General features: G+C 43.9%; 1 protein-coding gene across 7 annotated transcripts; it reads right to left on the minus strand.

Moving 5' to 3' along the window:
- Positions 1–1,776: 1,776 nt before the first annotated feature.
- Positions 1,777–25,510, minus strand: LOC108644487 (neurofilament heavy polypeptide-like). Of its 7 annotated transcripts, none has more exons than XM_031893278.1 (15): positions 25,426–25,510; positions 23,865–24,180; positions 19,535–19,579; positions 17,635–17,670; positions 17,076–17,129; positions 15,955–15,990; positions 15,405–15,449; positions 14,275–14,310; positions 12,483–12,518; positions 11,861–11,896; positions 8,757–8,798; positions 7,277–7,321; positions 4,299–4,466; positions 3,368–3,535; positions 1,777–2,577 (listed from the first exon to the last, which is right to left on the minus strand). In XM_031893278.1, exons 2-15 carry the CDS (start codon positions 24,136–24,138, stop codon positions 2,315–2,317), a joined length of 1,284 nt encoding a protein of 427 aa, XP_031749138.1. In that variant the 5' UTR covers positions 24,139–24,180; positions 25,426–25,510; the 3' UTR covers positions 1,777–2,314. The 7 variants fall into 7 exon arrangements, with proteins under 7 accessions (XP_031749138.1, XP_031749137.1, XP_031749139.1 ...); XM_031893277.1 differs by having other exon boundaries at positions 15,396–15,449; XM_031893279.1 differs by lacking the exon at positions 14,275–14,310 and having other exon boundaries at positions 15,396–15,449.
- Positions 25,511–27,488: the final 1,978 nt, after the last annotated feature.

The raw sequence follows: 27,488 nt of genomic DNA on the forward strand, positions 1-27,488 counted from the left end.
ATGTAAACGCTGCTGCACTGCACTGCTCAACCCAACTTTACAAAACAAGTCCTTTTATCCCCATGTCTGATTCCTGTGCCATATAATGACGGGAAAATGACATCATTATCTCTATATGTAAGGTACCAGCAAGGGGCCTGACACAGTGCTGGGAATCAGCTCATTGGGCAATTCTTTTGCATTTATAATGAAGTTTTGGGTCAGTAAAATTCTCAGTGGTGAATTTTCTTGCATCTATAATTATGTTTTTTGGAAACTTCTATAGCAGAACTAGGTGGCACAGGGGGACAGAAAACAGCAAGATGCTTGACATAGTGTCATAGAATCAGCATTCTCATTGGTGGATTCTTTTGCATTTATAATGCAAATAATATTTATCAGTAGAATTCTCATTGGTGAGTTTTCTTGCATCTATAATTACAGTTTTCAGCAACTTCTATGGTTGGGCTTACTGCCCCTTTAACTCCCAGTTGCTTTGTGGTCATATGCCATATGAAAGTGAGGTATGGCCATCAGGCACGGGGAGTATGGGCCGGCAAGGGGAGTATGGCCATCAGGCACGGAGAGTATGGGCCGGCATGGGGAGTATGGCCATCAGGCACGGGGAGTATGGGCTGGCAAGGGGAGTATGGCCATCAGGCACGGGGAGTATGGGCCGGCAAGGGGAGTATGGCCATCAGGCACGGGGAGTATGGGCTGGCATGGGGAGTATGGGCATCAGGCACGGGGAGTATGGGCCGGCAAGGGGAGTATGGCCATCAGGCACGGGGAGTATGGGCCGGCAAGGGGAGTATGGCCATCAGGCACGGGGAGTATGGGCCGGCAAGGGGAGTATGGCCATCAGGCACGGGGAGTATGGGCCGGCAAGGGGAGTATGGGCCGGCAAGGGGAGTATGGCCATCAGGCACGGGGAGTATGGGCCGGCAAGGGGAGTATGGGCCGGCAAGGGGAGTATGGCCATCAGGCACGGGGAGTATGGGCCGGCAAGGGGAGTATGGCCATCAGGCACGGGGAGTATGGGGCCGGCAAGGGAGTATGGCCATCAGGCACGGGGAGTATGGGCCGGCAAGGGGAGTATGGCCATCAGGCACAGGGAGTATGGGCCGGCAAGGGGAGTATGGCCATCAGGCACGGAGAGTATGGGCCGGCATGGGGAGTATGGCCATCAGGCACGGGGAGTATGGGCCGGCAAGGGGAGTATGGCCATCAGGCACGGGGAGTATGGGCCGGCAAGGGGAGTATGGCCATCAGGCACGGGGAGTATGGGCTGGCATGGGGAGTATGGGCATCAGGCACGGGGAGTATGGGCCGGCAAGGGGAGTATGGCCATCAGGCACGGGGAGTATGGGCCGGCAAGGGGAGTATGGCCATCAGGCACGGGGAGTATGGGCCGGCAAGGGGAGTATGGCCATCAGGCACGGGGAGTATGGGCCGGCAAGGGGAGTATGGGCCGGCAAGGGGAGTATGGCCATCAGGCACGGGGAGTATGGGCCGGCAAGGGGAGTATGGGCATCAGGCACGGGGAGTATGGGCCGGCAAGGGGAGTATGGCTATCAGGCACCGGGACTATGGGCTGGCAAGGGGAGTATGGGCCAGGAATGAGTATTGGCAGCAGTGAATATGTCCGGCCCATCCCGAGGGGGAGTGTAAATACCACTGCAACATGGATATATTATTGCCTGTCACAAATTTACTCTTATGTTCAAATTCCCCCCTTCCCCCAGGTATGCGCAGATCTGTGCTGTACTGATAGTCAGTCTGATAGAGAGGATGAGCTGAAAGATTAGAGATATTTACTGCAGGGGGGTCACACCGAGGGGCAATTACAATTTTTGCAATCTTAATTGGTAAACAGGTTTATAGGCCACAACATTTAGTGTGCAGTAATTGCTGTGGGTAAATCATATGAATTATGTAATCCTGCAAAGATGGAAAAAAAGGGCAAGTAAAACTGTTGCTCTTTTACAGGGCTGCTACAGACACCCACAGGTACAGCAGCCTAATGAGCCCTCAGCTTGATTTCAGGAGGTGGGACTTATTCACAACAAAATTAATGTGAACCATTAACGGTATGAAATGTAGAAAATGTTCCTATCTAAGTAAACGATATGACACCAGTGTCTCCCATGTTGTGCCCATATGGAGCAAAAGCACCACTTTATGGAATGTGAAGCTTGGGTTTCAGATGCAGAACCTAACAGTCCGACTGGCAGCATGTGAAGGTGGCATTTCGAGAAGGGTCGGCAGTCAGAAGACACTGTTTTTAACTTCAACTTGGCTACATGTACAAACTGGAGCATTCTGGGAAGGACGCTTAGTTGTTTTCTAGGTCCCTGACCAGTGGCCCATTGTGCTTCAACAGGTGCCGGTAGAACTTGTCCTTCTCATCCCTCCCCCAGGCCCTGACATAGGCATAGAGTTTCCTCATCTTCTTCTGGGGGGTTCTGTTGCTTCTCACTGTGTCATACTGTTCCTGGGTCAGGGTCCAATCACCCAGCAGCTCATCCAGGATTGGATCAATGAGGGACACCCTGGCAATCAGAGCTGCTCGGTGCCGATCCACAAAGTGCTGCCTGCCTATTGGAGACGAGAGATAATTTAGCCAGATAGGCAGACATTAGTTAATAGACAGATAAAATATATATACAGTAAGATAAGAAACAAGACAAATATGTTCACATGCAGCGCTATGGGTTGGAGCCGAAAAATCTGCCAGGGAAGTTTAGGCTGGGTGCCTGTGATTAGTTTAAGGCAAAGAGAAACATGGCTCCTTTGGATGTTTTTGATGTACTCCCGCTATACTTGATGGAGGAAAAACCTCTTATTCTGCACATGTTTAACCCGTTTATAGATATGGGTCTGATTCTGGCCTTTTTGAAAAAGTACTGCAGTAAAATTAAAAGAGGTATAAGGCAAACAAACTGCTTTAAAATATTTAATGGAAACCTGACATTTTGGGTGAAGCTCAGGCCTGGCCCGGATGGCATTGGAGGGGTTAAGCACCCTCCGGCAAATTTTTCTATTGCTGGAAACAGGATTTTTTTGTATTACCCTGGCCAACCCAAGTACTGTAGACAATGTTTTACTTATGGCCATATCTGTGATGACTGCCCTAAGGGTAAGTGCTGCTGCAATTGTGCTAATGTGGGCCATGAAGCTGGCGCTTGCATGCAACCAAGGCGGTGTGACACATGCGGAAGCCAGGAGCATCCGGCTACAAACTGCCCAAGAGTTTCAGCAGCTAGGGTGTCCTATGCAGGGATTGTGAGAAGGGCTGAACCACCTGAGGCTGAAGGGGTGAGGGAATCTGGGGGTGGGCTGTCTCTGAGTGACAATTCTGGAAATGTTGCTGAAACTGAATTATTACCTGTGATTGAGCCAACAGCTGAGGAGGATACGCCGGAGAATGTGGGGGAAGTGCCTAGAGTGGAAGAGGGTGCGGCCCCTGATGGGAACCAAACTGCAGGTCTATTGGAGGAATTCTTGATTGAAAATGGTGATGGAAATATCGCTGGAGAAATCATCTGGGACAGAGCTGGGGATGAGGAAGCGATGGAGGAGTCAATGGATGTACAAAGTAGTAACAACAATCTTGCTGTGCACGAAGTGTGTAGTCTGGCTAAAAGAGCTAAACCATCTGTGAATCTGTGTGTGTGGATATTTTTGAAAGATTTAAGACAAAGAGAAACATGGCTCCTTTGGAGGTTTTTTATGTACTCCTGCTAAACTTTATGGAGAAAAAAACCTCTTATTCTGCACATTTAACCCGTTTACTGATTTAGGTCTGATTCTGGCCTTTTTGAAAAAGTACTGCAGTAAAATTAAAAGAGGTATAAGGCAAACAAACTGCTTTACAATATTTAATGGAAACCTGACATTTTGGGTGAAGCTCAGGCCTGACCTGGATGGCATTAGAGGGGTTAAGCACCCTCCTGCAAATTTTTCTATTGCTTGGAACAGGGTTTTTTTTTGTATTACCCTGGCCAACCTAAGTACTGTAGGCAATGTTTCACTTATGGCCATATCCGTGATGACTGCCCTAAGGGTAAGTGCTGCCACAATTGTGCTAATGTGGGCCATGAAGCTGGCGCTTGCATGCAGCCAAGGTGGTGTGACACATGCGGAAGCCAGGAGCATCTGGCTAGAAACTGCCCAAGAGTTTCAGCAGCTAGGGAGTCCTATGCAGAGATTGTGAGAAGGGCTGAACCACCTGAGGCTGAAGGGGTGAGGGAATCTGGGGGGTGGGCTGTCTCTGAGTGACAATTCTGTAAATGTTGTTGCTGAAACTGAATTATTACCTGTGATTGAGCCAACAGCTGAGGAGGATACGCCGGAGAATGTGGGGGAAGTGCCTAGAGTGGAAGAGGGTGCGGCCCCTGATGGGAACCAAACTGCAGGTCTATTGGAGGAATTCTTGATTGAAAGTGGTGGTGGAAATATCGCTGGAGAAATCATCTGGGACAGAGCTGGGGATGAGGAAGTGATGGAGGAGTCAATAGATGTGCAAAGTGGTAACAAAAATCTTGCTGTGCATGAAGTATGTAATCCGGCTAAAAGAGCTAAACCATCTCCTCTCTGTACTGCTTGGGATTTGGGGGAGGGGGTTGCTTCATGTTCCAGCCATGAGACTCCTGCAATTTTCAGGGACTCTGTACAATCGCCTGACCAAAGCTACTTAGAAAGTAAGAGTGTGGGGAACCTGCAGAATGTTTGTTTCTTCAGCTGTAGTTCTATAGAATCCTAATATGCCTGCCTGATGTAACAACTGCACATTTGCATGTCTCTAAAGAGACATGTACACGCACACTTACACACTTATACAATTTTGATTTTTTTTTTTTTCCGTTTTTTTTCTTGCCTGAAATAAATGTTTTATTAACATTGCAGATAGTGTATTCATGTGTTTTTATTACATTTTCTGTGATTTTGGTGCATTTTTTAGTATTTTTGTATTGTATTTTTTTGCATTTTTGTATTTTCAGTTATGCATAGTTGTTTTTCACTTGACTTTGTCTGTAAAACTAATTTGCCCAGGCCAAAATACTCAAACTGTGAGTATCTGTGACTGCAGATATCACTAGGCAAAAACATTGATTTTAGTGATTTTTTTGGATTTTAGCAATTTTATTGCATTTCATATTGTTCTTTGTTACTTATCTTTGCATATGGACATTTTGTCTGCTGTATTTCAATTTGGCTTCCTCTGTACCCCACATAGTTTGGTAAATCTATGCATATTGGGCATCAAACTGTTCAGTAGACCCCTGGCATTCATATTTAGGGTGTTTTATGTTGTATGTTATGAAATGTGGGGTACATAATGGGGCAAAATGCAAGCTTTGTAACAATTTTCAGAAATGTTATAAAAACCGTTCTGTTTAGCATAGCTTTGTAGTTTGGTAGTTTGCAGTAGAAACATGTATTTACCCATTTTTGTTTTGTCAGAAGGTGTATTTTCTGAAAAAAATTTGGTTTTCTAGGGTCTCTATACTGTTAGGGGGTCTTATGGAACATAATACATATACCGGGTGCAAAAACTGCATGAGCCGGAGCATCATATGTGAAAATTCATATGCATTATGTTTCTTTGGGTGCCCCTGTACGCCACATAGTTTGGTAAATCTAAGCATATAGGGCATCAAACTGTTCAGTAGACCCCCGGGGTTCATATTTAGAATGTTTTATGTTGATACGTTACAAAATGTGGGGTACATAATGGGGCAAAATGCAAGCTTTGTGACAATTTTCAGAAATTTCATAAAAACCGTTCTGTTTAGCATAGCTTTGTAGTTTGGTAGTTTGCAGTAGAAAGATGTATTTACCTATTTTTGTTTTGTCAGAATGTGTACTTTCAGAAAATGTATGGTTTTCTAGGGTCTCCCTAGAACCTAATGTTCCAGGATGTTTGGCTTTGGAATCTAAAGTATGCCGTATTCTACTGTGATGCTTTGAAAATGTGGTAATTTACTACTGGGAGTTTTTGATCTATAGAAGTCTTAGGGGGTCTTACGGCACATAATGCACATGACGGTAGCTTATATTGCAGGGTATGCACTTTGTATACACTAACTTCCTTTTGGGGTCAGTAAATGCCAGATACATCGGTGATCCTATGCACAATGGGCATCAAACTGTTCAGCGGACCCTTGGCTATTTAGGATGTGTTTTCTTGGTACCTAATGTTATGTGGGAGATATGATGCTTGAAAGTGGAAACTTTGAGGCGATTTTTTAGAATTTTCATAATTTTTTATAGAAACTGCTAAATTCAGGAAAGCATTGCTGTTTGGTACTTAGGAGTTGGAAGACATAGTTACCCATTTTGGATTCGGCAGAATGTGTACTTTTTAAAAATATATGGTTTCCTGGCGTAAACCTAATGTTCCAGGATGTTTGGCTTTGGAATCTAAAGTATGCCGTATTCTACTGTGATGCTTTGAAAATGTGGTAATTTACTACTGGGAGTTTTTGATCTATAGAAGTCAGAAATCTCCATAAAACTATACATATCAGGTATTGGCACGTTCGGGAGACATGAGGCTTTCCAAATCAGTTGAATTTTTGTCCATAAAATAAAATGTTTCTGGTATAAATCCAAAAAAAACCTATATCATGAAAAATATAAATTTCTTTTTTTTTTTGTATTTCGAGCTCTAAATCTTGTTCCAGAAGTGGATGGCCTTAAATAAAACTCTGAGTAGTGACAGGCTAATCAGTGAATCTTATGTGAAATACTGGGATATAATTAAGGAGGAATGGAGTGTTGTCTAGATCTATGAAGGAAGGGCAAACAGTTTACGGCTGATTGTGGATAAATTAGTTGGTGAATCTTGGTGAAGTGTGTGTGGTGCCTGGGCGGATAATTACGGAGGATTTAATTTTGTTTCGCGAAATTCTTATTATTCTTATGTTTGTGAGAAATGTTTCCATGTTTGTGGCTTCGATAGATCTAGAGAAGGTCTCAAATAAGTTTCTGTTTGCTGTTTTAAGTAGGATGGGGATCCCAGTGAGGTTGCTAAAAGTGATTAACGGGTTCCTCCCTGGGACAGTTTTCTTACAATGTTTATTTAGGTGAATTTAGTGCTCTTAGGGGATCCTAATTTCGTGTATCTGATATGGTAATGCTAAGCCCCAGTGTCTAACTTTCCATAGTGATTTAGGGTATGGGCCTTATTTGTGCTTCCCTGTTGCTCCTCGCATTATATCAGGGAAGTCTCTTACTTTCTCATCCCACCCGAGATCCAACTGTTTCCATGTATGTTATTTCCCCAACTTACGTGGTTTCCTCTGGCTCCCAGGGGTTTTCTTCTTAGTTGCAGCAGCTAAAAACACAAAAATGGAAAATATAGTGCTGGTTGCTTAAAGGGCATCAGGGCTTCATGCACAGACACACAACAGGAAACCCGTTATCCAGAAAGTCCTAAAGTATGGGAAGGCCATCTCACGTATAGTCAACTTAAAGCAAATAATTTTAATTTTTAAAGAGTATTTTGCTATTCTCCCTTATCCAGAAAACCCAAGGTCCCAAGCATTCTGGATAACAGATCCCATATCTATACTGTATATTTGTTCCTGGTCCTTCCTGGGGGTTCTAGTCTTACAGAATTCTTCATGTAGAGCAGTAGTTCCCAACCTCCCTAATGTCGCGACCCTTTAATACAGTTCCTCATGTTGTGGTGACCCCCAACCATAAAATTATTCCTAAGACCATTGGAAATATGTGTTTTCCGAGGGTCTTAGGCGACCCCTGTGAAAGGGTTGTTCGACCCCCAAAGGGGTCCCGACCCACAGGTTGGGAACTGCTGATGTAGAGACATGAAGAATTATGCCAGGTTTAAATTTAAAGACTATTTCCCTGGACACTCCCATTATGGGAGGAGCTTTGCTGACATGGATGAGTCTACATAAAGTGCTATGATTTTGTTTTTCTGGATAAACTCCATGTCAGCTCAGGCCCTGTGCCTTCTCTATTGGTTGTGTAGGAGCTTCTTGCAAAGACACCAGTTGGGGGTTGGGTTTGGTCTTTTAAAGATTTTGGGAGGGTCCTGCTGAGTTTTCCCTTTGTACAACAATAATCCCTGATTTATTATAACCTTTAATTGCCATAGGGAAGGCAACTATGGTGCATTTTATGGCCCACTGACACTTGGGGGCTGATTGAAAAGTCACTGTCCATCACAGCCTCGATTTTGCTGAATATGTTCTAACATGCACTCAGATTCTCATCCCACCCAAGATCTGGCCAACATATTTTAATGTACATTATTTCCCGCAATCCCCCAAACTCACATGCTGTCACTGTGGTTTTTGTTACATGAAATTATCTCTTATGTTTGTGAGAGAAATTGTTCCATGTTTGTGGCTTCGATAGATCTAGAGAAGGTCTCAAATAAGTTTCTGTTTGCTGTTTTAAGTAGGATGGGGATCCCAGAGAAGTTGCCAAAAGTGATTAAGGGGTTCCTCCCTGGGACAGTTTTCTTACAATGTTTATTTAGGTGAATTTAGTTCTTTTCCCCTCTCACCTTGCACATCCGCTTCTCACCCAGGGTAGGTCTCATGTTCCAGTCTCCCTTTGGGGATCGTAATTTTGTGTATCCGGTAATGCTGTGCCTCAGTGTGTAACTGTCTGTGGGGATTTAGGGTATGGGCTGTATTTGTGCCTCCCTGTTGCTCCTCTCAGTGTATCAGGCAAGTCTCTTACTTTCTCATCCCACCCGAGATCCAACTGTTTCCATGTACGTTATTTCCCCAACTTACGTGGTTTCTTCTGGCTCCCAGGGGTTTTCTTCTTAGCAGCAGCTAAAAACACAAAATGGAAAATCAAATGGCTGGTTGCTTAAAGGGCATCAGGGCTTCATGCACAGACACAACAGGAAACCCATTATCCAGAAAGTCCTAATGTATGGGAAGGCCATCTCACATATAGCCAATTTGAAGCAAATAATTCTGTAATAATTCTGTATTCTCCCTTCTCCAGAAAACCCAAGGTCCCAAGTATTCTGGATAACAGATCCCATATCTATACTGTATATTTGTTCCTGGTCCTTCCTGGGGGTTCCAGTCTTACAGAATTCTTCATGTAGAGACATCTGTTCTATTCGCCTATAGAAGTCTGATGAGTGGGTTGTTTCATACAATGTTATGGAAATCTTTATGCCAGGTTTCAATCTAAATACTATTTCCCTGGACCCTCCCATTATGGGAGGAGCTTTGCTGACATGGAAGAGTCTACATAAAGTGCTATGATTTTGTTTTTCTGGATAAATTCCATGTCAGTACAGGTAATTGACTGGGGCAATAGTACTGCCAGGACAGTAAATGGGAACAAGTTTATAAACTTGCTGCATGACAACTTTATGTCACAGGTTGTTGAGGAGCCAACCAGGAACCTGCTATACTAGATCTAGTGATCTCTAATGACCCAGAACGTATAGCAAATGTGCAAGTGGTTGAACCCCTGGGTAATAGTGACCATAATGTTATTTCATTTGATGTTTGGTGCAGGAAACAAATTTACACGGGGGCAACAAAGACAATGAATTTTAGGAAGGCAAATTTTAGCTCCTTAAGGGCAGCGCTTCAGGGCATAGATTGGGGCATTATGTTTTCTGATAAAAACACAGAGCAGAAATGGTTGTCATTTAAAATGATATTAAATCATTACTGTTCTTGATTTATTCTATTACTAAGTAAATGTAGAAGTGTTAAGAATCCCCCTATGTGGCTTAACTCTGAGGTAAAGAAGTTAATAGGGAGAAAAAGGAAAGCTTTTAAGAAATATAAGTCAGAGGGGACAGTAGCTGCGTTTAATGATTATAAACACTATAACAAGTGTTGTAAAACAGCAATCCGGAAGGCAAAGATAGAAAATGAGGAGCGCATCGCGGCCGAGGCCAAGACTAACCCCAAAAAGTTTTTTAAGTATATTAATAGTAAAAAGATGCAGGTTGAGGGTGTGGCCCCATTGAGTTATAATAACAATATGGTTACAGCGGATACAGAAAAGGCAGATGTGCTTAACCAGTTCTTTTCTTCTGTGTATACAGTAGGGGGAGCCAGAGTGCCTGTAAGTTTGACATCTGTGGTGGGCAAGTTATTTGGCTTGTTAAGGGATCACATACAAAATTATGTACTGGAGAATGGCATTATGGGTAGGAATCAGCATGGCTTTATGAAGGACAGGTCATGTCATGAAATTGAACTGCTTTTTAGGATGAGGTTACTAAGAAGCTGGACAGTGGGGGGGCAGTAGTCAGACAGTGGGGATGCAGTAGATATAATCTATTTGGATTTTGCCAAAGCATTTGATACCGTTCCCCACAAACGACTGCTTTCTAAGCTAAGGTCTATTGGTCTTAGTGAAGTCGTTTGCACATGGATAGAAAACTGGCTACAGGATCGGGTACAGAGGGTGGTTGTTAATGGCACATTCTCTACTTGGAGTAAGGTTCTCAGTGGGGTCCCTCAGGGTTCTGTACTGGGTCCACTTTTGTTTAATTTGTTCATAAATGACTTAGGGGAGGGTATTATGAGTAATGTATCAGTGTTTGCAGATGTCACAAAACTCTGCAGCCCAATCAATTCAGCAGGATCTTGACCAACTGGCAATCTGGGCAGCTAAGTGGCAGATGAGATTTAATATGGATAAATGTAAAAATATGCAGCCACTTATACCCTTAATGGGACTGCACTGGGCAAATCCATAATGGAGAAGGAGCTTGGAGTCCTTGTAGATAATAAACTTGGCTGTAGCAAGCAATGCCAGGCAGTAGCTGCAAGGGCAAACAAGGTATTGAGCTGTATTAAAAGGGGTATAGATTCACGGGAGGAGGGGGTTATTCTTCCCCTTTACAGAGCGCTGGTAAGGCCCCATCTAGAATATGCTGTTCAGTTTTGGTCTCCAGTGCTCAAACGGGACATTACTGAGTTAGAGAGGGTCCAGAGAAGGGCAACTAAGCTGGTAAAGGGTATGGAAAGTCTCAGTTATGGGGAAAGACTGGCCCAGTTGGGTCTGTTTACACTGGAGAAGAGGCGCTTAAGAGTTTAAGAGTTCCCCTCTGCAGCAAATTAGAGAGGCTTCACATGGGGTTTTTTTGCTTCCTCTGGATCAACTAGTAGTTAGGCAGGTTATATATAGGCATTATGGGTGAACGTGATGGACATTTGTCTTTTTTTCAACGTGTCTATGAAGATTCTCATTCATCCAGTCCATGATATACAGTATCTAGTAGAATTAAGTCTAAAACAACTGGACTTTTCTGAGTTTTTCTTGAAAATCTTTCATCACTCATCCGAGTGGCTTTTCAGTTCCAATGACTGGTAGGGAATTCCCCAACATTTAAACCCTTAAGGGTAGTACAGTCACAGACATCCAAGAAAAACTCAACAAACATAATTCTACTAGATACTGTCTTTTTTCAACCTAACTTACTCTGTTACTATGTGCCTTCTCTATTGGTTTTGTAGAAACTTCTTGCAAAGACACCAGTTGGGGGTTGGGTTTGGCCTTTTAAAGATTTTGGGAGGGTCCTGCTAATGGGAATGGGGGGGTAAATTTAGTGAGTGCTGACAAAAACTTCTTCTTGTAAAGAAAAATTATATTAAATATGAACCAGTTTTCCCTTTGTACAACACTAATCCCTGATTTATTATAACCTTTAATTGCCATAGGGAAGGAAACAATGGTCACTGTCCATCAAAACCTCGATTTTGTGTAAGATTTTGCTGCCATTTTGAAAAAAGTGCCCCTTAGTCTATGGCGAGCAGAATATGTTCTAACGTGCACTCAGATTCTCACCCCCACCCAAGGTCTGGCCAACATATTTTAATGTACATTATTTCCCATAATCCCCCAAACTCACATGTTTTCACTGGGGTTTTCTTTTTTCTAGCAGTAGCTGAAACACAATATAGCAAAGTGCTGGTTAGTTTTGAGAGTATTATGGCTTCATGCACAGACATCAAATTTTAAAGTATGACTAAAACCTGAAAAGAATAAGGCTCCAAATGCTGTATTTGATATATTGAGTTTATTGCATCAGCCCCAAGGTTTAGCAATCACTTTAATATTTTCCACAGGGGGTGGCCATCTTGAAAGCCAGTAATATGATATTTTGAATATTGATGATCGTGTACATGCTCAGTGGGTTCTGATTCTTTCGTGCATTTGGAACAGTTTTCTTACAATGTTCATTTAGGGGAACTGGATACTCTTCCCCTCTCCCCTTGGGGATCCCCTTCTCAACCAGGGCAGGTTTAGGTTCTCCTCCCTCATTGGGGATCTTTTTGCCTTTAGGTGTATAAGATTTGGTAATGATAGTCATCGGTGTCTGACATTTGGTACATAGGGTACATTCCTCACTTCTGCTAAGTACTTGCCCCTTGCTATTTGCATTGTTTAGGCATGTCTCTTATTTGGGTATCGTACCTAAGATCTGGCCGACATATTCCCATGTATATCATTTCCCACAGTCCCCAACTCACATGCTTTCACTGGAGTTTTCTTTTCCTTGGCAGTAGCTGAAATATGGAACAAGAGAAACAAATGATTCCAAAGTGCACAATCTGAACCCATTATCCAGAAAGTTCCAGATTAGGGGAAGGCCATCTCCCATAGAGTCCATTTTAATTCCAAAATTCCAATTTTTAAAAATGGTTTTCTCTGTAATAATAAAACAGTACCTGTACTTGATCCCAACTAAGATATAATTACCCCTTATTGGGGGCAGAACAATCCTATTGGGTTTATTTCATGGTTAAATGATTCCCTTTTCTCTGTAATAATAAAACAGTACCTGTACTTGATCCCAACTAAGAAATAATTACCCCTTATTGGGGCAGAACAGCCCTATTGGGTTTATTTCATGGTTAAATGATTCCCTTTTCTCTGTAATAATAAAACAGTACCTGTACTTGATCCCAACTAAGATATAATTACCCCTTATTGGGGCAGAACAGCCCTATTGGGTTTATTTCATGGTTAAATGATTCCCTTTTCTCTGTAATAATAAAACAGTACCTGTACTTGATCCCAACTAAGATATAATTACCCCTTATTGGGGCAGAACAGCCCTATTGGGTTTATTTAATGGTTAAATGATTCCCTTTTCTCTGTAATAATAAAACAGTACCTGTACTTGATCCCAACTAAGATATAATTACCCCTTATTGGGGGCAGAACAGCCCTATTGGGTTTATTTAATGGTTAAATGATTCCCTTTTCTCTGTAATAATAAAACAGTACCTGTACTTGATCCCAACTAAGATATAATTACCCCTTATTGGGGGCAGAACAGCCCTATTGGGTTTATTTAATGGTTAAATGATCCCCTTTTCTCTGTAATAATAAAACAGAACCTTGTATTAATTGGTAACTAACAATAATATTGGGTTTATTTTATACTTTAATAACTTTAGCAGATATAAGGTATGGTGATCCATAATACCAAAAGATCCATTATCCAGAAGTCCCAAACATTACGAATAATAGAGCCTATACCTGCACTGTATTCCCTGTATTTCCCTGGTCCTGTCTAGGAGTTCCTATCTCACTGATTTCTTCATACAGAGCCACCTGTTCTATTCACCTATAGAAGTCTGATACTTGTGGCTTGTTTCATGCAATTTTATGGAATTCTTTATCCCAGGGCTTTTTATATAAAGCCTATTACCCTCTGATTGTGGAAAGAGGAGCTTGCTACATCCCCAAATCCCCACAGCCAACAACTGCTTTAAAATGCAAAAGAATCCTCCAATGAGAATCCCAGCTGATCTGTATAAATCTGGCTCCCTGTTCTCTGTTCCTGCAATTGGAGTTGGGAGCATTAAGCACAGTTTCCCAGCACTGAACAAGTCTGTCCCTTTATCCCCATGTCTGATTCCTGTGCCATATAATGACGGGAAAATGCCATCATTATCTCTATATGTAAGGTACCAGCAAGGGGCCTGACACAGTGCTGGGAATCAGCATTCTCATTGGTCACTTCTCGTGTCTGTAATTAAGATTTTGGTCAGTAGAATTCTCATTGGTGATTTTTCTTGAATCTAAAATTATGTTTTTTGGCAACTTCTATAGCAAAACTAGGGGCAGCATCATGGCTGGGTTTACAGCCCCTTTAATGACTATAGAAAGGTTTAATTTATACTAAGGAACTGTATGACTCAGAAACTGTCAAGTGACAAGAACATAAGAAATTAGCTAATATTCTCATCCCACCTAAGGCCTGGCCAACATATTTCCATGCACATTATTTCCCATAATCCCCCCCAAACTCACATGCTTTCATGGAAGCTTTCTTTTTTGTACCAGTGGCTGAAACACAGAACAAGAGGAACAAAATAGTGTGAACTGCTGGTTAGTATAGAGAGCTGTAAGGCTTTATTCATTGTGAGTAGTTCCCTGCCCCTCCTCTGACACACTTGGCTCCTCCCTGGCTCATCCCAGTTCCACCCCTGAGCTACTAAAGCCTTGACCCTTCATAAAACATTCTGGGTCCCTTATTCTTATGGGCCCTGGTATGTACTGTATGTACTGTCTGTGCTGTATATGCTGTATGTGCTGTATGTACTGTCTGTGCTGTCTGTACTGTATGTACTGTCTGTGCTGTATGTGCTGTATGTACTGTCTGTGCTGTATGTACTGTATGTACTGTCTGTGCTGTATGTGCCGTCTGTGTTGTATGTACTGTCTGTGCTGTATGTACTGTCTGTGCTGTATGTACCGTATGTACCGTATGTACCGTATGTGCCGTATGTGCCGTATGTGCCGTATGTGCCGTATGTACTGTATGTACTGTATGTGCTGTATGTGCTGTATGTACTGTATGTGCTGTATGTGCTGTATGTGCTGTATGTGCCGTATGTGCCGTATGTGCCGTATGTGCCGTATGTGCCGTATGTACTGTATGTGCTGTATGTGCTGTATGTGCTGTATGTGCTGTATGTGCCGTATGTGCCGTATGTGCCGTATGTGCCGTCTGTGCCGTCTGTGCCGTCTGTGCCGTATGTACTGTATGTGCTGTATGTGCTGTATGTGCTGTATGTGCCGTCTGTGCCGTCTGTGCTGTCTGTACTGTCTGTGCTGTCTGTGCTGTCTGTGCTGTCTGTGCTGTATGTACCGTATGTACCGTATGTGCCGTATGTGCCGTCTGTGCCGTCTGTGCCGTATGTGCCGTCTGTGCCGTATGTACTGTATGTACTGTATGTGCCGTCTGTGCTGTATGTACTGTATGTGCCGTCTGTGCTGTATGTACTGTATGTACTGTATGTGCTGTATGTGCTGTATGTACTGTATGTACTGTATGTTGTATTGTCCATTCAAGGTTCTGTTTCTGTGATTAGAAGTACTTGACTTCCTCCCTGGGACAGTTTTCTTACAATGTTTATTATGTTATTTACCCGACTTACGTGGTTTCTTCTGGCTCCCAGGGGTTTTCTTTTTAGTTGCAGCAGCTAAAAACACAAAAATGGAAAATATAAAGTGCTGGTTGCTTAAAGGGCGTCAGGGCTTCATGCAGAGACACAACAGAAAACCCATTATCCAGAAAGTCCTAATATATGGGAAGGCCATCTCACATATAGTCAATTTGAAGCAAATAATTCTAATTTTTAAAAAGTATTTTGCTACTCTCCCTTATCCAGAAAACCCAAGGTCCCAAGCATTCTGGATAACAGATCCCATATCTATACTGTATATATACTATACTGTGCTGTGATGTCTCAATAAATTACACTGTTTCACTGAGAACATGTGTACTCTCCGGGTTATTCGTACTTGAATCAGGGCAGGTTTAGGCTCTCCTCCCTCTTTGGGGATCTTTTTACCTTTAGGTGTATAAGATTTGGTACTTGCCCATTGCTATTTGCATTGTTTAGCCATGTCTCTTATTTGGGAATCGTACCTAAGATCTGGCCGACATATTCCCATGTATATCATTTCCCACAGTCCCCAACTCACATGCTTTCACTGGAGTTTTCTTTTCCTTGGCAGTAGCTGAAATATGGAACAAGAGAAACAAATGATTCCAAAGTGCACAATCTGAACCCATTATCCAGAAAGTTCCAAATTAGGGGAAGGCCATCTCCCATAGAGTCCATTTTAATTCCAAAATTCCAAATTTGTAAAAATTGTTTCCTTTTTCTCTGTAGTAATAAAACAGAACCTTGTATTTAACTAGTAACTAACAATCCTATTGTCTAGGGGTTCCTATCTCACTGAATTCTTCATACAGAGCCACCTTGTTCTATTCACCTATGGAAGCCTGATACTTGTGGCTTGTTTCATGCAATGTTATGGAATTCTTTATCCAAGTTTTTTATATAAAGCCTATTACCCTCTCATTGTGGGTACCCCTGACACTTGTTGCTGATAAATAAATAGACAATCTCAACCTTTTGCGGCAGTTTTTGAAAAAATAGTTCCCTGCCCCTCCTCTGACACACTTGGCTCCTCCCTGGCTCATCCCAGTTCCACCCCTGAGCTACTAAAGCCTCGACCCTTCTTAACAGACTCTGGGTCCCTTATTCTTTTGGACCCTGGTATGTACTGTATGTACTGTCTGTGCTGTATGTGCTGTATGTGCCGTATGTGCCGTATGTGCCGTATGTGCCGTATGTACTGTATGTGCTGTATGTACTGTATGTGCCGTATGTGCCGTATGTGCTGTATGTGCTGTATGTACTGTATGTGCTGTATGTGCCGTATGTGCCGTATGTGCCGTATTTACTGTATGTGCCGTATGTGCCGTATGTACTGTATGTACTGTATGTGCCGTATTTACTGTATGTGCCGTATGTGCCGTATTTACTGTATGTGCCGTATGTGCCGTATGTGCCGTATTTACTGTATGTGCCGTATTTACTGTATGTGCCGTATTTACTGTATGTGCCGTATGTGCCGTCTGTGCTGTATGTACTGTATGTACTGTATGTGCTGTATGTACTGTATGTACTGTATGTGCTGTATGTACTGTATGTACTGTATGTTGTATTGTCCATTCAAGGTTCTGTTTCTGTGATTAGAAGTACTTGACTTCCTCCCTGGGACAGTTTTCTTACAATGTTTATTATGTTACTTACCCGACTTACGTGGTTTCTTCTGGCTCCCAGGGGTTTTCTTTTTAGTTGCAGCAGCTAAAAACACAAAAATGGAAAATATAAAGTGCTGGTTGCTTAAAGGGTGTCAGGGCTTCATGCACAGACACAACAGAAAACCCATTATCCAGAAAGTCCTAATATATGGGAAGGCCATCTCACACATAGTCAATTTGAAGCAAATAATTCTAATTTTTAAAAAGTATTTTGCTACTCTCCCTTATCCAGAAAACCCAAGGTCCCAAGCATTCTGGATAACAGATCCCATATCTATACTGTATATATACTATACTGTGCTGTGATGTCTCAATAAATTACACTGTTTCACTGAGAACATGTGTACTCTCCGGGTTATTCGTACTTGAATCAGGGCAGGTTTAGGCTCTCCTCCCTCTTTGGGGATCTTTTTACCTTTAGGTGTATAAGATTTGGTACTTGCCCATTGCTATTTGCATTGTTTAGGTGTGTCTCTTATTTGGGTATCGTACCTAAGATCTGGCCGACATATTCCCATGTATATCATTTCCCACAGTCCCCAACTCACATGCTTTCACTGGAGTTTTCTTTTCCTTGGCAGTAGCTGAAATATGGAACAAGAGAAACAAATGATTCCAAAGTGCACAATCTGAACCCATTATCCAGAAAGTTCCAAATTAGGGGAAGGCCATCTCCCATAGAGTCCATTTTAATTCCAAAATTCCAAATTTGTAAAAATTGTTTCCTTTTTCTCTGTAGTACTAAAACAGAACCTTGTATTTAACTAGTAACTAACAATCCTATTGTCTAGGGGTTCCTATCTCACTGAATTCTTCATACAGAGCCACCTTGTTCTATTCACCTATGGAAGCCTGATACTTGTGGCTTGTTTCATGCAATGTTATGGAATTCTTTATCCCAGGTTTTTTTTTATATAAAGCCTATTACCCTGTCATTGTGGGTACCCCTGACACTTGTTGCTGATAAATAAATAGACAATCTCAACCTTTTGTGGCAGTTTTTGAAAAAATAGTTCCCTGCCCCTCCTCTGACACACTTGGCTCCTCCCTGGCTCATCCCAGTTCCACCCCTGAGCTACTAAAGCCTCGACCCTTCTTAACAGACTCTGGGTCCTTTATTCTTTTGGACCCTGGTATGTACTGTATGTGCCGTATGTGCCGTATGTGCCGTATGTACTGTATGTGCTGTATGTACTGTATGTGCCGTAAGTACTGTATGTGCTGTATGTGCTGTATGTGCTGTATGTGCCGTATGTACTGTATGTACTGTATGTGCTGTATGTACTGTATGTGCCGTATGTGCCGTATGTGCCGTATGTACTGTATGTGCTGTATGTACTGTATGTGCCGTAAGTACTGTCTGTACTGTATGTGCTGTATGTGCTGTATGTGCCGTATGTACTGTATGTACTGTATGTGCTGTCTGTACTGTATGTGCCGTATGTGCTGTATGTGCTGTATGTACTGTATGTACTGTATGTGTTGTATGTGCTGTATGTGCTGTATGTACTGTATGTGCCGTATGTGCCGTATGTACTGTATGTACTGTATGTGCTGTCTGTACTGTATGTGCTGTATGTACTGTATGTGCTGTCTGTGCTGTCTGTACTGTATGTGCTGTATGTACTGTATGTGCTGTCTGTGCTGTCTGTGCTGTATGTACTGTATGTGCCGTATGTACTGTCTGTGCTGTCTGTGCTGTCTGTGTTGTATGTGCCGTATGTACCGTATGTACCGTATGTGCCGTATGTGCCGTATGTGCCGTATGTACCGTATGTACCGTATGTGCTGTCTGTACTGTATGTGCTGTATGTACTGTATGTGCCGTATGTGCCGTATGTGCCGTATGTGCCGTATGTGCCGTCTGTGCCGTCTGTGCCGTCTGTGCCGTCTGTGCCGTATGTGCCGTATGTGCCGTATGTGCCGTATGTGCCGTATGTGCCGTCTGTGCCGTCTGTGCCGTCTGTGCCGTCTGTGCCGTCTGTGCCGTATGTACCGTATGTGCCGTATGTGCCGTATGTACTGTATGTGCTGTATGTACTGTATGTGCTGTATGTGCTGTATGTGCTGTATGTGCTGTATGTGCTGTATGTACTGTATGTTGTATTATCCATTCAAGGTTCTGTTTCGGTGTAAGAAAACTGTCCCAGGGAGGAAGTCAAGTACTTCTAATCAGTGTTTATTTAGGTGAATTTAATGCTCTTCCCCTCTCACCTTGGGCGTCAGCTTCTCACCCAGGGTAGGTCTCATGTTCCAGTCTCCCTTTGGGATCCTTATTTTGTGTATCCGGTAATGCTGTGCCTCAGTGTGTAACTGTGTGTGGGGATTTAGGGTATGGGCTGTATTTGTGCCTCCCTGTTGCTCCTCTCAGTGTATCAGGCAAGTCTCTTACTTTCTCATCCCACCCGAGATCCAACTGTTTCCATGTTCGTTATTTCCCCAACTTACGTGGTTTCTTCTGGCTCCCAGGGGTTTTCTTTTTAGTTGCAGCAGCTAAAAACACAAAAATGGAAAATATAAAGTGCTGGTTGCTTAAAGGGCTACAGGGCTTCATGCACAGACACAACAGGAAACCCATTATCCAGAAAGTCCTAATATATGGGAAGGCCATCTCACATATAGCATTTAAAGCAAATAATTCTAACTTTTAAAGAGTATTTTGCTATTCTCCCTTATCCAGAAAACCCAAGGTCCCAAGCATTCTGGATAACAGATCCCATATCTATACTGTATATTTGTTCCTGGTCCTTCCTGGGGGTTCCAGTCTTACAGAATTCTTCATGTAGATCAATGGTTCTCAACGTTCCTAATGCCGCGACCCTTTAATACAGTTCCTCATGTTGTGGTGACCCCCAACCATAAAATTATTCCTAAGACCATCGGAAATATGTGTTTTCTGATGGTCTTAGGCGACTCCTGTGAAAGGGTTGTTCGACCCCCAAAGGGGTCCCAACCCACAGGTTGAGAACTGCTGATGTAGAGACATGAAGAATTATGCCAGGTTTAAATTTAAAGACTATTTCCCTGGACCCTCCCATTATGGGAGGAGCTTTGCTGACATGGATGAGTCTACATAAAGTGCTATGATTTTGTTTTTCTGGATAAACTCCATGTCAGTACAGGCCCTGTGCCTTCTCTATTGGTTGTGTAGGAGCTTCTTGCAAAGACACCAGTTGGGGGTTGGGTTTGGCCTTTTAAAGATTTTGAGAGGGTCCTGTTGAGTTTTCCCTTTGTAAAACAATATTTATACTGTATATTTGTTCCTGGTCCTTCATGGGGGTTCCAATCTTACAGAATTCTTCATGTAGAGACGTCTGTTCTATTCACCTATAGGAGTCTGATGAGTGGGTTGTTTCATACAATCTTATGGAAATCTTTATGCCAGGTTTCAATTTAAAGACTATTCCCCTGGACCCTTCCATTATGGGAGGAGCTTTGCTGACATGGAAGAGGTGTAGGAGCTTCTACACAGTTGGGGGTTGGGTTTGGCCTTTTAATGATTTTGGGAGGGTCCTGCTAATGGGAATGGGGGGGGGGGGTGAATTCAGTGAGTGCTGACAAAAGCTTCATCTTGTAAAGAAAAATTAAATTAAATATGAAACAGTTTTCCTTTTGTACAACACTAATTCCTGATTTATTATAACCTTTAATTGCCATAGGGAAGGAAACAATGGTCACTGTCCATCACAGCCTCGGTTTTGTTCAAGATTTTGCTGCCATTTTGAAAAATGTTCCCCTTAGTCTGTGGTGAGCAGAATATGCTCTAATGTGCACTCAGATTCTCATCCCACCCAAAATCTGGCCAATATATTTTAATGTACATTATTTCCCATAATCCCCCAAACTCACATGCTTTCACTTCTTACATTGGTGATGAGAGATGCCACGCACACTGGTAGAGAAAGGGTTAATGTAAGGAACTGACACACACTCTCCTTACCAGCAGTCAAAGGGTTAATTAGCATACAGCATGCAGAGGGTAAGGCACCCAGTTACACACTCGGGGGGTTGGTACGCGTTAGAGCACCAAGGACAAACTTTGTATTTAATATTATAAAAGGTATAACAGTGTGTGTGTACAAATAGGACATACGGTAAAATAAGTACAAACAGTTTGTAAATAAAAGGGAAAAATATAGAAGCCCTATACTGTACCAAGCAGAGTCCTTCATCAGTTTTACATAATCCCACTGGTCCCATACAGACTAAACATCATATTAAATTAGACATATACTCGGGTTTTGGTACCTCTAGTATAAATGGTATGGGATCTGGGACAATAAATGTGAGGTTAGGTGTGACCTCCACATCACCTATGATGGGTCCTGATGTGAACTCTAAGTCCCCACTAGGTGGGCTTCCCCTCCCCCACATGGCAGGGCTCTTATCAGCCAGGGATTAGAGCCGGGCACCCCCTCCCCCACATGGCATGGCTCTTATCAGCCAGGGATTAGAGCCAGGCATCCCCTCCCCCACATGGCATGGCCCTTATCAGCCAGGGATTAGAGCCTGGCATCCCCTCCCCCACATGGCAGGGCTCTTATCAGCCGGGGATTAGAGCCAGGCATCCCCTCCCCCACATGGCAGGGCTCTTATCAGCCGGGGATTAGAGCCAGGCATCCCCTCCCCCACATGGCATGGCTCTTATCAGCCGGGGATTCGAGCCAGGCATCCCCTCCCCCACATGGCAGGGCTCCTATCAGCCGGGGATTAGAGCCAGGCATCCCCTCCCCCACATGGCAGGGCTCTTATCAGCCAGGGATTAGAGCCAGGCATCCCCTCCCCCACATGGCAGGGCTCTTATCAGCCAGGGATTAGAGCCAGGCATCCCCTCCCCCACATGGCATGGCCATTATCAGCCAGGGATTAGAGCCTGGCATCCCCTCCCCCACATGGCAGGGCTCTTATCAGCCAGGGATTAGAGCCAGGCATCCCCTCCCCCACATGGCAGGGCTCTTATCAGCCGGGGATTAGAGCCAGGCATCCCCTCCCCCACATGGCATGGCTCTTATCAGCCAGGGATTCGAGCAGGGCATCCCCTCCCCCACATGGCATGGCTCTTATCAGCCGGGGATTAGAGCCGGGCATCCCCTCCCCCACATGGCATGGCTCTTATCAGCCGGGGAATAGAGCCGGGCATCCCCTCCCCCACATGGCATGGCCCTTATCAGCCGGGGATTCAAGCCAGGCATCCCCTCCCCCACATGGCATGGCTCTTATCAGCCGGGGAATAGAGCCGGGCATCCCCTCCCCCACATGGCATGGCTATTATCAGCCGGGGATTAGAGCCAGGCATCCCCTCCCCCACGTGGCATGGCTCTTATCAGCCAGGGATTAGAGCCAGGCATCCCCTCCCCCACATGGCATGGCTCTTATCAGCCGGGGAATAGAGCCGGGCATCCCCTCCCCCACATGGCATGGCTCTTATCAACCAGGGATTTGAGCCAGGCATCCCCTCCCCCACATGACATGGCTCTTATCAGCCGGGGAATAGAGCCGGGCATCCCCTCCCCCACATGGCATGGCTCTTATCAGCCGGGGATAAGAGCTGGGCATCCCCTCCCCCACATGGCATGGCTCTAATCAGCCGGGGAATAGAGCCGGGCATCCCCTCCCCCACATGGCATGGCTCTTATCAGCCGGGGATAAGAGCTGGGCATCCCCTCCCCCACATGGCATGGCTCTAATCAGCCGGGGATTAGAGCCAGGCATCCCCTCCCCCACATGGCAGGGCTCTTATCAGCCGGGGATTAGAGCCGGGCATCCCCTTCCCCACATGGCATGGCTCTTATCAGCCGGGGATTAGAGCCGGGCATCCCCTCCCCCACATGGCATAGCTCTTATAAAGCAGGGAATAAGAGCCGGGCATCCCCTCCCCCACACGGCATGGCTCTTATAAACCGGGGATTAGAGCCGGGCATCCCCTCCCCCACATGGCATGGCTCTTATAAACCGGGGATTAGAGCAGGGCATCCCCTCCCCCACATGGCATGGCTCTTATAAACCGGGGATTAGAGCCAGGCATCCCCTCCCCCACATGGCATGGCCCTTATCAGCTGGGGATTAGAGCCGGGCATCCCCTCCCCCACATGGCATGGCTCTTATAAACCGGGGATTAGAGCCGGGCATCCCCTCCCCCACATGGCATGGCTCTTATAAACCGGGGATTAGAGCCGGGCATCCCCTCCCCCACATGGCATGGCCCTTATCAGACGGGGATTAGAGCCGGGCATCCCCTCCCCCACATGGCATGGCCCTTATCAGCCGGGGATTAGAGCCAGGCATCCCCTCCCCCACATGGCATGGCCCTTATCAGCCGGGGATTAGAGCCAGGCATCCCCTCCCCCACATGGCATGGCTCTTATAAACCGGGGATTAGAGCCAGGCATCCCCTCCCCCACATGGCATGGCCCTTATCAGCCGGGGATTAGAGCCGGGCATCCCAGGGTGTGAGGCCTTTACACATGACTGGTTCCAGACCCTAGTGACCAGAGGCCTGTTGTATATCTGTTTCTGGCACATTAGGGAAGATTTTTGGGATACCTTGGCCTGCTTGATTAACCCTTAGAGGCCTGCATCATGACAAAGTTGACAAACTGTAATTATTGTTAAATTATATAATTATTATAGGTGGAAATATAGGTGAGGTTTTTTTTTTTGCATCTATAATTATAGTTTTTGGCAACTTCTATAGTAAGACTAGGGTTTATATCCCCTTTAAACTGACATGCCCCATAGAGCAGGAGGCCTCGTTACCTACAGAAAGCTTTGTACTTACCTGTATTTATTGTCTCCAATTCTGTTTTCAGCTCTAGAGCAGCCTGATTTTCATTTATAGCTTTCAGTACCTTTATAACTATCTCTGGTCCCCGCTTTGTTGTGTAGCAACGGATTATTTTTGTAACCACCTCTTCTCGACCTGCAAGTTCTAAATCGTGCACCGTGATCTTTTTGTACCCTATGAGCTTGTTCTTGAAGGATTTAAAGCTGCTGCTCGGCAGATTCATCAGTGTTTTCTCCAATAGGGCCTCCAGCTTTCTAGTCGCCTCCATCTTTTATTTAGTTTCTGTATCACTCAGATTGGGGGGGGTATGCTTTGAATGAAAGCAAAGAAAGATTAAATGCAAATAAGAGGTGCGGATTGCAATAAAAAAACAAGATATCTATTTTATTAATAAAACATTCCAAAATATCATCGAAACCAGATTAGAAAAAACAAAAACTGTAATGAATAATTCACTGACCTTAAACTTATACTCTTATAAGAGATCTAAACACTGTTGCTCACTGCTCAACCAAACGTTACTCAGCTGTTGCTGGACTACAAATCCCAGAATAATGTAACATATAATGAAGGGTGAGGCATTTTATTGTTTTATTGTGCTTTATTGCACAATAAAACTTTCCCAGCTCTCTAGGGCCCGCATTGGCAGCATTGAAATGCAAAAGAATCCTCCAATGAGAATCCCAGCTGATCTGTATAAATCTGGCTCCCTGTTCTCTGTTCCTGCAATTGGAGTTGGGAGCATTAAACCCAGTTTCCCAGCACTGAACAAGTCTGTCCCTTTATCCCCATGTCTGATTCCTGTGCCATATAATGAGGGGAAAATGCCATCATTATCTCTATATGTAAGGTACCAGCAAGGGGCCTGACACAGTGCTGGGAATCAGCATTCTCATTGGTCAATTCTCTTGCACCTATGGTTAAGTTTTTGTTTTGTTTTGTTTTTTAATGGAATTGTCTGTATATCTGTTGTTTTTTTGTAATTACTGTATGTTTTTGGACAGGTTCAATAGAGAAGAAAGAGGCAGAGAGACAATATTATTGATAGTTTAGATCTGTCATGATACCCACTGAGTAATACATGTAACTAGCTGCTTGGCTCTGCCCTCTACTCATATCGGCCCCTCAGACTGACAGAACAGGCAGTTTCTCTATGAATCCAGTCAGTGCCATATCACTGCTACTGACTAAACTTATTCTAAACTTTTTTAAAGCCAAATAGAGAAATTGAATGCACTCTCGCATTGGAGTCTGAAGCACAAGGTTGGGTTCTGATCTTGGTGAACAAGGAACAACTATATCTGAGCAATTGCAGCCCATCTACCAACCGTTGGGATTACAGGCACTCAAGCACTTAGTTAGAACTTAGTAGGCCGGTATATGAGCAAATAATGGTAACGACAAGTAAATACGAAGGGAGTTCTGCAGATAGAGGAGGAAATGATTCGCCGGTGGCGCCGAGATGGTCTCTCTTTAGAGGGAACCTGGTTGTTTATTGCACTTCCCCTGAGGCCACAATGGTGCCTGAGATACAGAAAAAGGGTAAAGGTTTCACCTGGTTGTCAGTCCTCAGGGAGACTCCGTAGCAGCCGTCTCTCTCTGTCTCTCTCTCTCTCTCTGCCGTTACACAGAGATTTCCGGCTGCTTCTTTCTATTTCCGCGCCTTTTTTTTAAACCAACCCATGGGCAGAAGAATTTTAACAACAGCAGAAAAAAACCTGCAAAACTCCTTTTCTCACAAGCACAAAGCAGATACCTGTATCTCATACATCCCTACCTGGCACATACATACTGTTCCTTATTGGCAACCAGCCTAAATGCTTTAAACACATTTACTGTAAATACAGGTATGGGACCCATTATCCAGAATGCTCGGGACCTGGGGTTTTCCAGATAAGGGGTCTTAGCATAATTCGGATCTCCTACCTTAAGTTTGCTAAAAAAAAATATTTAAACCGTAATTAAACCCACTAGGATTGTTTTGGCTCCAGTAAGGATTAATTATATCTTAGTTGGGATCAAGTACAGGTACTGTTTTATTATTACAGAGAAAAGGGAATCATTTAACCATTAAATAAACCCAATAGGGCTGTTCTGCCCCCAATAAGGGGTAATTATATCTTAGTTGGGATCAAGTACAGGTACTGTTTTATTATTACAGAGAAAAGGGAATCATTTAACCATTAAATAAACCCAAAAGGGCTGTTCTGCCCCCAATAAGGGGTAATTATATCTTAGTTGGGATCAAGTACAGGTACTGTTTTATTATTACAGAGAAAAGGGAATCATTTAAACGTTATGTAGGGATCCCCAGATTTGAGCCCCTTAGGTGGGTTCCCGTTAGACAGGCACTAGAGGGTGGCCTCATGGAATTTGGACACCTAAAGGTGGTCCTAGATGTTTATGTGCTAAAAGGGAGTTTCCCTGCAAGTTAACAGCAACCACTAGATGGCGCTGTGCCTAAAAGTAAAAAAAGGGATGACACAGACACTTCTGTGTGGTTTTAGTCCTGGAACCCAACCTCTTTACAGAGGATAGCTACAGGCTGGAGTTTATAGTTCAGGAGATATTGTAATAGGTCGCTCTAGGAGTGACAGGCAGGATAGCAAGTATGGGCAGAGATAGCCCCATCAGGAGTAAGAGGGGTTAAGACCCCCCCAGCAATCCATGTGCTGGAGTTTAGGGCATGTAGTGTCTAATTAGGTGGAGCAAGTGGCCACCAGGGAGATTCCTAATCAAGGGGTGCTTAGGCGTGAGTACTGGGGTGAGTCTTTGTGGAGGCTCAGCCTGGCGAGAGTACTGGGGAGAGGCCTAAGAGAGGGTCTCCTGGCGAGAGTACCGGGGCGACCTCCTAGATAGGATCACCTGTCGGGAGTACCGTGGGTAGCCCTGAGAGAGAGGTTCTCTAAGAGAGAAGTAAAAGGGGAAGTGTAACCTGAACTGTTTGTGTAACATATCCTGGAAGTCCTGCCTGCATTCAATAAAGTAAGTTCATCTGGTTTATCATCAAAACCACTGTCTTGGCTATTCATACACAGAGGATCCTCAACCTGCCTGTAAGGCCTATTTCACCAGGCACTCCTCAGTTTTGGTGGCTGTTTGTCTTGCCAAGCTTTATCCCTTGGTGGAAAGTATTAGCACCCTAAATTATGAACATGGGTAATCCAAATGCCCTTGTGAAGTCTTACATATGGATGCAGTATTGCAACATTGAGTTCTCAATATGTTAGGGCCACAACTGCTGCTGTACCAGGTGGTGGATAGGTTTACAAATAAGTTTACTTATTTGTAGGTTTCCACAAAACAAAAGAAGTAACTCTTTACCTTTATAGCACATAGACAGGACCTTTACTGTTAACATTCACAGTACTCTCTGACCATTTTGCATTAATTACGTTTGATAGTTAGACACTCTATACATCACACTTAGTAGCCCAAAGCAATTAACTTCTCTTTATCATTACACTTGGTTAAAGTGAGAATTTTGAGTAACTTTTTCTTTTTGTTTAACGAATAGCAATGTACAACATTACAATAATACCAATTAAACCTAATGTACCTTAACAGAAGTAATATTCATAAATTGACCTTTTTATGAGAGGATAAACTGCAGTAAAT

This window comes from Xenopus tropicalis, chromosome 9 (genome assembly GCF_000004195.4).
Source record: "Xenopus tropicalis strain Nigerian chromosome 9, UCB_Xtro_10.0, whole genome shotgun sequence".
Classification (NCBI taxonomy): Eukaryota; Metazoa; Chordata; class Amphibia; order Anura; family Pipidae; genus Xenopus; species Xenopus tropicalis.